General features: G+C 36.7%; 2 protein-coding genes across 3 annotated transcripts in view; both read right to left on the minus strand.

Annotated features, from left to right (window-relative positions):
• Positions 1–12,594, minus strand: part of LOC126377543 (uncharacterized) — a 394,831-nt gene that overhangs the window by 261,596 nt on the left and 120,641 nt on the right. The window lies entirely within an intron of this gene.
• On the minus strand, positions 1,818–10,226 carry LOC126377618 (YY1-associated factor 2). The gene is made up of 3 exons (XM_050025462.1): positions 9,907–10,226; positions 8,169–8,341; positions 1,818–7,223 (listed from the first exon to the last, which is right to left on the minus strand). Exons 1-3 carry the CDS (start codon positions 10,040–10,042, stop codon positions 7,119–7,121), a joined length of 414 nt encoding a protein of 137 aa, XP_049881419.1. The 5' UTR covers positions 10,043–10,226; the 3' UTR covers positions 1,818–7,118.

A 12,594-nucleotide genomic window follows, 5' to 3' on the forward strand; every position in this document is an offset into this window, starting at 1 on the left:
TCCAAGCTACGTTCCCCCAAAAAAAAAATGGCGCTGCATACCTTCAACTTATTAATTACCTATTTTCTGATTGCACAAGTAAATAATTATTCAAAAATATAATGTAATTTCATAGTTACATATGTATATATTTGGATTAGATAGAATTTGGACGTCTGTCGGATGCCTAACGACTTGTGGGTTAAGATCACCACAGAGTGGTCTCCGAGAAGAGACAGATGCAGGCGTGGCAGACCGAGGAGATGGCGCGACGACTTGGATGCTTTGAGGAAGCACTGGATAGAGTCCTGGAAGAAATGGAGGGAGGCCTTTGCCCAGCAGTCGGACACTTCAGGCCAGAATAGATAAGAAAGTATGTATAGAAATAATAATAATGTTGCTAGTAAGTACTTATAAGTATATTGTTTCACTTTATTTTGTTCGGAATACTTAATAATGGATGGAAGATGTGTTGTGCAAGATGTTATAGCAAGGTTTATCATTTATACCCAAAAACAAAGATAAAAGTTGCATTATGTCTGTTATTCATGAAGTTAGAAGGTAAAAATAGCTTCAATGCGCGGTAAGAATTAGATCTGGGGGTTAAAATGGCCACATCGGAGCAATTCATCTAAGAAAGCAATATTGCAATTTGACATTTGCGCATATAAAAGTAAGTGCGCATTGCAAACAACTGTCAAATTGCATTCTTAGATGAATTGCTTCGATGTGGCCATTTTAACCCCCTTCTTCCGTTCTCTTGTTTTTTTCCAGACAACTCTGAGTTACGGCTTTAAGTATTTTCCTAACTATTTCTCCATTTATTTTGCTGTTGGTACGTTAGTGTTTGCAGCCAAGCCCACAGGCATTTTTCATCCCGACTTGATTAAATCCGCTACGAATAGGTATAATAGTACTTAAATATATAAAAAACTTACATAACAAAGTGTGGATCAAGCCAGCGGCCTCAAAAAAAAATGGGCACGAAAAAAAAATTACCATACTTACCAAAAATTAGTACTCTTATTGAAAAAAATAGTACCTGTTGTAAAAAAATTAGTACCATCACGGTTCTGGATTTTTAGCCATGTTTTATTGCACTTGCTAGCTTGACGGTGAGCGAAATTTGGCGAGAGTTAACAACAAGGTCTTTCGCTTTGATTTAAACGTTTGCGTAGTACTAATTTTTGGTATGGTTTTTTTTTTCGTGCCCATTTTTTTTGAGGCCGCTGGCTTGACGCACACCATAACAAATGATAATAAGTATTAATTAGTTCGGCAATATAAATGGTAAAAATACTTACATCTCTTTTCTGATAAGTTATATATAACATAATATAAACAGCCTATATACGTTCCACTGCTGGGCACAGGCCTCCCCTCAATCAAGGGGGTATGTAGTATACTCCACCTCGCTGCTCCTCTGCAGGTTGGTGGATGTGTTTTATGTTTAATAGCCGGGATTAACGGCTTAACGTGCCCTCCGAAGCACGGAAGAAATATCAATACGTGTATGTACTTATAATTTTATTATTAATTGTATCTGTAGTGATTTCTTCTCTAAGTTGTATTTTCTGTGTCTCTGGGCAAATGCCTCTCACAGTCTTCTACTTAACACGTTCACTGTGTATGAACCACATATGAGCCAATAAAATTGAAACCTATACGTGCATGTCCCATATGTGGGGCACGTTTTTTATTGCCATAGTGTGTTTTGTAGATAAATTCCAGTGTGTTTATCGAAAAATAATATTGCACGTGGTGGGTTGATATCTAATTTTGACTTATACAGTGAACGTGTTAAGTAGAGATAGAGGTTGGTAATAAAAAGGCAAAACTTACTTTCCACTTCTTTATATACAGTACACTTATTATATACAACACATTTGTATAGGTAGGGTTAACATTAAATAGGTATTATGTAATGTACATTATCAATTTGAGTACCTAGCCAAACAGTGGTGGTTTGGACAAACATTTCAAAATCCCGACGAAGTCACACCCCGGACACTTCATACAAAACACCTCATTTTACACAGACACTACACATCGACGCTATCATATACGCGCATCTGTGTAAGTCCTCTGACTCCTATACGATTGAAGACAATTAAGACCGAGGGGGTGAGGTAAACCTAACTTAGCCGCTGGTGGGAAACGGAGAATTGCCGTTCTATACTTAGTATTATTCCTTATTCTATGATCAAGTCTTTATTCCTTTTTAATTATTACAGGCCCCATGACGTTTTAGAATAGCGAACATTTGTGTCTAAATAAATATATATAATTATTCATTAAACCAAATATATGGGCAAAAAATACACACCTAAGTATAATTACAATTTAAGCTTACATTTATTAAAAACACAATAAAGTTACAACTTATAGCTAAAATAAATACTTAGATCATCCTGGAACACAAAAAAAAAGTGAGTTTTTGGTAACTTACAATATGCTATGGAGTTATGTTTAGATAATAAACGTGATTAAATAACTAATAGTTCTATAGCAGCAGAGCTAACATGCGAAACGTGATGAAATTATCGATCGATTTAAAAAAAAAATTGCCGAAATCGATAAGTTTTTTCCCCCATGCCACGTGATTTTGTTCGTATTTTGACAGAACGACATGATTTATTAGGGTTGACAATTCACAAAACGAAAGAATTATATCGTCGGAATCGATAAAATGATCATGACAACATTTTATCATGCGCATGTTAGCCCTACAGATCTATTTCGTAACTCGACAACTAAGATCTGTTAAAAAATAACATCAAATCAATTTTTCACCAAATTACTTGGTAATTACCAAAGTTATGGCCTGTAGAAAATCAATTCTACGTTGTTTTTTGACTTTTGACAGTCTCAGTTGTCCGCCGAAGCTGCGAACTGCACAAAATACTCCAGCCATGGTGTGTGATGCGATAATGAATCCACGCTCTTGGCTACGCGATAAATAAATCAATCCTATTGGTCTAAATATCGCGTCGGGGGCGGTAGCTGAATTCATGTTAGGGCTGCTGATACAAAATAAGAAAGGTACAATATATGTGTGATTGTTCGTCGCCAATATACGCAGATTATCGTTGCCTCGCTCAAATACTCACATTCAAATTAAGAATTTAAATTGTGATGCAAACAGTATCATCGCTTTCTCACTCACTCGTCGATAAAACAGTTTTGCCGCTATTACATTACACGATTTCAAGGGCCCTAGTAAGTGCTAGTTACATTACGGCTACATCGGGATCCTTACTCCCTAAAACACTACCCTAACCCTAACGGTCCCTTGAAATAATGTAGTGTAGGAAAGGTAGAGAGTAAATGCTTCAAATTTCCAATGAAACAGTTACAAAAGTAAATGCTCTGTATAAAGGATTTTGATGCGTACAAACTGAATTTGACACAATCTTTATTTTGTATTCAAAATAAAGGTCTACAACATCGTTAGGACATGATGTACCATTATATAGACAAGAGGCTGATCACTTGGCGCTATCTTAGGACTTCATTTCCATACGAAAGTGGCCGCAAGTTGTCATCTAATTACTAACTTATAGTGTCCTTCCCATTAGGGGTTATAGGTATGTTTATCTATGTGGTTGTATGTATCTACAGGTCAGTTTCATCCATGTTGTAACCTATTTGAAAAAATCACCTCTCGTCGAGGTAAAAATATTCATTGTTGGACCATAATAACGTTCCGTTAAAAAAGGCCTTTCTAATAGCATTTTATTTTAAAGTCATGCTGGTTTTTTTTTAACAATTCATGAACAAGAGAATATCAATTCAGTCTCTTTGCTGTTACACAACAATGCAACACGGAATTATTTTATAAAAATATTTTGTCAATGAGCCTAGAACTAGACAAATAAATTAACACTATTAATTTACAAATACATTAAATATGAATCTAATTGTCAATTTTAGAATTCGCTCGTATTTTTCTGTCGTCAAAAATTATTTAAAAAAGTGAAATTTAGTATAACATGTTTTATCTGTTAAATATCTTAATACAACAGGGGGCTTAGCCAAGTTGCAAAAGATTACGAAACACGACACTAAAGACAGTACGAAAAAAATGTCTGATTGAAATGTCATTCTATGTCATCTTATGTCAATCCCATACATTTTTATCACTGACACTGTCGCTTTTCGAAGTCGTGCAGCTTGGCTAACCCTTCAAATCGACAAGGATTTTGTGGCACTTGTTTGGATGACATTGACATTACGGCGCGTTTTCATTGAACTGTCAAAAGTGATATTTTTATAGAATGCGGCAATAGTAACAATAGGCTAGTTGACAATCTAGTCAAAACAAGTTTTCTTCGGGAGTTTGTATGGAAATATAGACCTGTGACGTCATCAATAAAAGCGGTCAAACGTCGTAAAATAAGTCGGGAAGTAAAATGAGATTGATTTTTGATCATCTTAGACAGGCTTCTATTTCTACAATAGCATTTTATAATTTATCTTTGACCCAGTCAAATACCCTATTGTACATTTTTGATTATGACCACGTGCCAAAAGATCCTTGTCGCTATAAAAATAAAAAATGGCGATTGACTTTTTCTAGAAAACAAAAAAGCTACAAATCGATACATAACACATATATATCTGATTTTTTAATTAAATTACCTATCGTTGCTTGAGATCGAAAACCTCTTTACAGAAAAAAATCCTACATGGGTGATGAACATTTTTCGTTAAAACTGCAAAATTTCTGTTAATTGTCAATCCATTCCAACATGATGGATATGGTGGACGACAGGCCGATCCCCACCTGTCCCCCTTCGATTAGAGCTTTCTACCGTGTTTGCAAGAGGTCTTCTGATTACTTGCAGTTCTCTCCACCCCTTGCAAAATTTTAAATAGTTTTCAACGAGGTCTTCACTCGTCAACCCATTGATTTACCACTACCGTAGATACAGCGCTTGATACAAAAATGCGGCGAAAACATGGCGTTTGTTTAGCTATACATTCGTACACAGCGGTATATACATTCAATAAAATCGTGTCAAATTAAGTAGGCATCGTCTTATTACGTATATTAGCGCGTGGTGCTTCGTAACGTGGTCGGATTATACTGCGACTCAAGATTGACCGGGAGTACTTGTTTTAGTGTCTAAAAATAATAATTTTGGTGGGTTTTTCTGCGAAAATTAAAATGTTTATACTATGATAACATGCACAATGTCTTTACTTATTAGAAATACGATGTTCCATCCTTCTATTTTCGCTTTGAGCTTCTATTGTTGCAAGATTTTACCACGCACTTCCCCGTGTTGCCAGTTCGGCGCTTAATCGCGTAATGAGGTAAAGCACTGTCAACGCCGCTGTATTAACAGTAACTTTGCGTCCCACTGTTTGAGCGCTGATGTTCAATCTACGGTAGTAGTATATCTATGCGTCAACCACTCATCAACGCTATATCATCTGCACTGCCAAATATTATATACAATTATTCATTACTTCAGTATTGAATGGCAGTGCTTCGCTGGCTCCATATTCCAAATTCCATATCTACAATTATCATCATTTTAATTTCCTAGCATTAAATAAAAATAAAAACAAAAATAAACATAAATTACAAATTATTTGAAGTATCATGCTACATAACTTGTTTTACAATTACATCAATTAATTTAAAGCACAAGATGAAATACCTCCTTCGAATCGCTGTCGGGTAAAATGAAGCACTATTAATGACTCCTTACAATATCCACATGAAATCTGAAAGGGTGTGGAGTTAAGTTTCTAACTAAACTTTCAAAATAGATTCTTTCGAATCTGTGTGCGATTCTGTATGTTCCAAATTCAAAAATAATTATGAAATATACACTAAATGTTACTCTGAATAGTTTAAGTACATTTTTCTGTAACTAGATTTCGAATTAAATGATGCGCGCACAAACGGAATATTTTTTTAACCGACTTTAAAAAAGAAGGATATCAATTAGACCTGTGTGTATGTAATATTGTTGGAATTGCATAGTATCTGTATTTATGTTAGACTATGTGGGCTTCTAAATATGTGTGTTAAATTTAATAGGATCATAAAATATGATCGAAGGGTGTACCTATGTATGTTCATGCATTTCTCATAATTCACGTACTAGGTCGACAAGGATCTTGCGTCTCTTGGAAGACATTGCAGTATGACACTTCCATAAATTCTCCATTTCGTGCAAATCAAAGTATTTTTGCTAAAATAATTTGTCTTGTTGACAATAGCAAAAGGTGCAATTCAGATTCGTGAAAAATTTCAGATACATCCAGTTAGCGACGATTTATGGTAACTATGGGTTCCTGTGGTTTGTCGGCTTGATTCTAATGAGGTGCGCCGGTAAGAACCCTATTGCCGTGCCCTTGCAAGGCGTCACATGTAACTTTTACTATGTTCCTCCTTAATTTATGTTTGTGACGTGCAATAAATGAATATGAATATGAACCCCGGTACTGGCCTTGCACTAATGAGTTATTAATTCATCTTAAGTGCAGTTTCACTAACACAGTTCGGTCGACCATTTAGACGGATATGCGGCCACCTACCACGTTGGTCTAACAGAAAGCTCGGTGAGGTGTGGGTACTTAGTTCATCTTGTCCAATCAACCCACCCAGACCAACGTGATAGGTAGTGAGAAGAATGCAATCCCGATCTCGCGAAATCTCGTTTATTCTGTCGGGATCAATCCCGAAGCATATGACGAGATCCCATTCTAGATTGACGGGATTGGGCGAATCGCCTTGAGTTATACTGTTTTGATCAGGCTGATTTCCAAAGAGAACTTACTTATTTAATTAGTAATTAAAGAATAAAGGTTTTCGTTTTCTTTCAAAAAATATATTTTTTTAATTAACCTCACTATCACAAACAAGCAGTTTTCATCGTTTTCAGTCATCCTAACCTTTTTTTTTTCATCTTGCAAAGGATGTACTTCTGACTGCCCCAATTGGGATATAGTCGTGAGATTATGTTATAAAGCAGTTAATGAAGACATTTTCATAGGAAGGAAGACTATGGCTGAAGGCGCCAAAAGATCCTTGTCGCCCTAGGTGTTCATCAAGGTTTTGTGTGGATTTTGAGGGTTGACATCAGCTTACAGGGCACACCACCTGTCGAGGTACCAGGATATCATGGTCTCGCGTCGTTTGATGACTCCACGTCGCTCGAACTGCTTGAGACAGACTTCTTCGGTTTATATTCCGTTATGACTACTGTCACTCCGCTCACGGTTACCTGGTTAACACAGTCCACATGTACTAGGGTTGCAGGAACTTAACGCAGCTTATACATAAACTCACACGCTTAATCCACGGAATAGAAGAAAGAGGTTGGAACGGCCAAGTGAGCGCGAAACGCGCGCAATACAAGTCATCACCAGCCCATTAACGTCCCCACTGCTGGGGCACGGGCCTTCCCTATGGATGGATAGGGAGATCGGGCCTTAAACCACCACGCGGGCCCAGTGCGGATTGGTAGTTATTAACGACTGCTAATGCAACCGGGACCAACGGCTTAACGTGCCTTCCGAAGCACGGAGGAGCTCGAGATGAAAACATTTTTTTTTGTGGTCACCCATCCTATGACCGGCCTTTGCGAAAGTTGCTTAACTTCAACAATCGCAGACCGAGCGCGTTTACCGCTGCGCCACCGAGCTCCTTAATACAAGTATGAACAAATAATTCATACTTCAACTTTGCACTCCACTCGTCCGCAAACTTTACGACACACGGAGCTCCGCGATAGTATACATATTACAAGGTCGCCTTGTGGGCTTATACCCTGCAGGGTAAAAAATCAAATATCGACTATCATGTAAGTATAAAAGTTCTATAGTCTCTGCTTACCCCGGTGGGAAATAGGCGTGAGTTTATGTATGTATGTATGTAAGTATATAATTTATATAATTAGAATATGTCCAGTTGCGAATCTGTCTAGCTACGGAGGACCAATTTGTAACTATTACAATATTTTATCATTTATGTTCTTTTTAAAGAACGTCTAGGGCCCTGTGCCGAGGTTTTTATTGCCGCTTTCTCTGGCTATACAGGTTGTGCGAAACTGCAGCAGTATTAGGCGGATGAGACGATTCGATATGAAAAAAATGACGATTCAAAGTGTAACGATGTTACCTACTGAATAAAGATATATTTTAATTTGAATAAAAAAAGGTATAATTACCTCTCGAGTTTGAGCCGAGCTTCTATCGACATTGCTTAGCCGTGGTGGATGCCGCCGTTTCTTCTTGAGTGAATTGGCAGATCGCGGCCGTTTCTGTGAGCTAGTCGGCGCGGTCCCAGCCGCTTGCGCAGCCACTAGCGCCGGGTTGATGCGGGGTTTGCGCGTCGATGTACCTAACAAAACATTTAAACCCCTATTACACTACACGATTTCAAGGGCCCTAGTTAGTCGCGCTATTACGGCTTGACAAAATCGGGACTCCTTAACTTTTATTAAAAGTTTTAAACCACCCCAGCAGCCCTAACTTACGATATGTTGAATTTAAGTAGCGTAGTGTACTAATTAGTTTTTTATCGATGACTAACCTCATCAACCCTTGTGTTTGGTGACATGGCTCATGTAACGACTACTAGGTACATACACGGATCATCTTACTTTCGGACAATCAGGTGACCAGCCTATGTCCTTACCAAACTAGGGATTACGAGGGATTTTTGTGATGTTTCCCAACCGAGATTCAAACCCAGGACCTCCGGATCGTGAAGCCAATGTTCAACAACTGACCACGGGTTAATACGCGCTATATCCAGGGCACCGGACCCTATCTTACCTCTTTCTTATTACTTGTTGTTAAGGATAAAGTAGTGAGACCCTATTACTAACTTAGGGTCCCTTGAAACTGTTTCATGGCCTTTAAAAATAACTTTACCTTACTTTTTGGCCTTTACGGCTATCTTTAAGGGCTTATCAGAGGGGTTAAAAAGGCCACATCAAGGCAATTTGCGCATATAAAAGTAAGTGCGCAATGCAAAGAATAAAATGTCAAATAGGTAGGTACCTGGAAATATTGCATTCTTAAATGAATTGCAACAATGTGGTCTTTTTAGACCCCCAGGATTCGAATTAATCTGCCCTATTTTTCCCTAAAAAAGTAGCATGAATCTACCTACCTATCTGTAACTAAATTTAAAAATACAGCAAATATTTTTTTCGATTATACCGGCTATATCTAGATACATAAATGTGATAATAAACTAATATCAAGAAAAGGTCAACGGTCACTAACCGAACAAAAAGGAAATGACACTATAATGGAAATATTTCAATATCAGAGATATGTTTTCAACTTAGTCGGGTTACCGGCGAAACCAGCGCCACTTATGGTGTTGGACCGTTTTGGAACTAATTTTACGATGCAATTTGTTTACATTACCGTGACATTACCGTTTCAATGAGAATTATCATTTTTCTTATTATTCGCAAACGTGTTGTAGTACTTTTACCAATTAAGTGACTCATTTAAAAAGTGACTTATTTTGTTCTATGTAGGTAGTAGTTATTACAAACTAACAATTTGGGAATTAGAGAAAGTAGGTAGGTATTAAAGTACAGTCCTATTCGATTTTATTATTACTTCTATGTCTATCAATTTCTAGACAATTAATAAATTAAGCAGGTAGTAAAGTAACAGACTAAAAATCTAACTAGAAATAGGTTCCTAGTAGGTACCTACGAGCAAAAATCAATGCATAACTTGGTTAGCAAATTCGTTCATTGAACTCTGGTCGAATCGAACATCACTTTTAGCTCATATTCTACACCATTTAATATTTCGAAACATACGTTGGATTAGTAATCCAGGTGGATTTGCATGAACTAATACGTTGTTAAAGCCTTTTGGAATTAAAAATGGAAAGATGTTAATCTAAAATGGAACATACATTAATAGTTCATTTACCTTTTCTGACGTCACACATCGAGCATTTAAATGCTTCTGCATTGTTTCTATACGTGCAAACACTGCAGTCCCAATAATTTTCTTCCAGCACTTTGGAAGGCCTTTTGGCTCTCCGGACCGCATTTTTCTTGTCCATTTTTCACTATCACTCACTTCAAAAACTAACTACAACTACAGCACACGTTAATCATGATACTTTTGAGTGATTGTAATTGTTTTTTATACAATTGTTGGAATCTTTCCGTCTTAGAATCATTATTTATAATTTTACTGTACACAAAGTGCACCAATACTCGCCATGACAGCTCGTCAATGCGCGTCGGTAAAACAGCACACAACGTCAGCGCCATTTTGGAAAACTCTGTTTTACCAACAAAGTTATTCTACATGCTCAACAGATGGCGCAACTGACAATATATCTATCCTTCTATTAGCAATTTATATACTACATCCATCACTACTAATTCATAAATAATTTCCATATTTTTTAAAAAAGCGTGTGCCTGTTTGTTTTATTTAAAAAATAAACTTAGATATAATGGTGATATACCGCTGGAGTAGGTAGGATACTGGATACCTACCGCCGCCCCGCCGCCGCCGCACGGATCCCATTCCCATACACCATGTTTTCGCGTAGGACTTAGTAGGAATCTTGTAGGTACCTATTTGCCTGTTTCTTTTTACCAACTTCAAAAAAGGAGGAGACTCTCAATTCGACCGTATATTTTATTTGTATTTTAAAAGTTCTTTTCATTTTAAAAGTACCTACCTACTTAGAGTAGGTAAGTAAGTTACCTACCGAGAATTATTTTTTTTATATATAAATGATAATAGTAGTACCTATCCTATTGATCAGGAAAAAAATGTTAATGAAAGCGTTCGAATTCTCTTGCTACGTAGGGACCAAAAAAGGTCTATAGAGGAGCAAATTCTAAGAAGACTACCTTTTTTTAACGTCATGTCTAAATATGTGAGTTTCTTCGGTCTGGTTACCTGCGCCTATGGGCGTTAGTTCAGCTCTACCCTGTCGTTTTTCAAGTTTAATATCGGTATTCTGTACAGTCATGAACAATATATCTGCGAGGAACTATAATTGGCTTTCTGTTTTTACCATAAGTTGCTACTAAATTAATTATAGCTGTTGTTTCTCCGAACATTAAATAAATAAATAAATAAATAATGTTACCTACTTTAAGACTCTGTCGCACTAACATATTTGACGTTTAGTGAGACTTACAGTTCAATTTGTCAAAAAAGTTAATGTGGCATGGTACCAAAGTGTATACATATTAATGCTCGTGACCGTACCGATTAAATTTAATTTTAATTTAATTTAAAAAAGATGTATTGCTGTTGCACTTTCTTGTCATTTCTTCTCCTCAGCCATAACACCTTGGGAAATGGCGTAAATTCAAAAATGTTACATATTGACCTTCAACAAGTTTATCCATGATAATTACGTTGAATAAATGATTCTGATTTCTGATTTTCCGTTTCTGTCTGTCTAAAAGACAAACAAGTAAGTCTTTCCCATACACCTACCATGTAGGTACCTACCTACTTACTTATTATAAGACAATCAGAAGTGGCGGGAGACTTTGAATAATTACTGATTCTATATCATAAAAACAGCCTAGTGGTGATGATGATGGTGGTAGTACCTGTTAAAGACGTGGACGCGTAATGGTATGTTAATATTGGCCCCGATTCCTGCAGACACCTCCTAATTTTAAATTATACCCGTCATTTTCTTATCCGCCAAAAAGGAAAGGGACGGTTGATTGTCAACAAGTTAATTTTAAAATGAACGAATAACCCGTGTGAATAAAATAGGCATCCCTGGTATGCAATCCGTTTGACGTGCTGTCTACTTAATTCTGTCGGGTTATTGGCCGATGTAAAATTTTTAGATGGTTGTTTTAGATTTCTGCTTAAAATTGACGTGTATTCCATTAAATTTTATGCCTGTCGATTACCCGTCCCTTTCTTTTTCAACGGATGAAAAAATGACAGGTAGGTATAACTTAAAATAAAATTAGATGGCGTTTGCAGGAATAAGCACCATTGTTTTATGTATGCTATGATATGACATAAGGTGAAAATCCATCGTCGTGGAAAGGTTTACATAATCCGACAGCCTAGTTTTGCGAGTACTTACCTATCTAGATGTATACCTAAAATATATGAGTCAGTTGTAGCGATAAAATTGTAAATTCTATTTGATGTAGCTGGTGTGACACACGCCAGCGAAGGCAATTTTGTATAATACCAGGTTTTTAATCGTACCCTCAAGCTCTTATGCAGGTTGAAGGAATAATTGTACTAAACTGGTTGCCACGAGGCGGATAGGATTCTTAAATCAGTCACTAAATTAATAGTTACAGTATATTTCGTGCCGCACAAAACATTCCCGATTTTTTTTTACCTTTACTGACGGATCGGTTAGAAAAAAAATAATTAAAATCAGCACGAAAAGTTTGTACGATAAAATACCACCGCAGATTGTGATTTGAGTCGATTGGAGGGGAAAATAAAATAAGGATTATAAATTTATTTATTTAAATGTTCTCCAACAATGTTCAGTGCAAGATAAGTTTTATGTGCATGTTAAAAGAGTATGTAGGTATTTGAATATATTGTGAATTATGTAACTTGAGGAGCTCCGTGGCGCAGCGGTAAACGCGCTCG

Source organism: Pectinophora gossypiella, chromosome 23, assembly GCF_024362695.1.
Source record: "Pectinophora gossypiella chromosome 23, ilPecGoss1.1, whole genome shotgun sequence".
Lineage (NCBI taxonomy): Eukaryota > Metazoa > Arthropoda > Insecta > Lepidoptera > Gelechiidae > Pectinophora > Pectinophora gossypiella.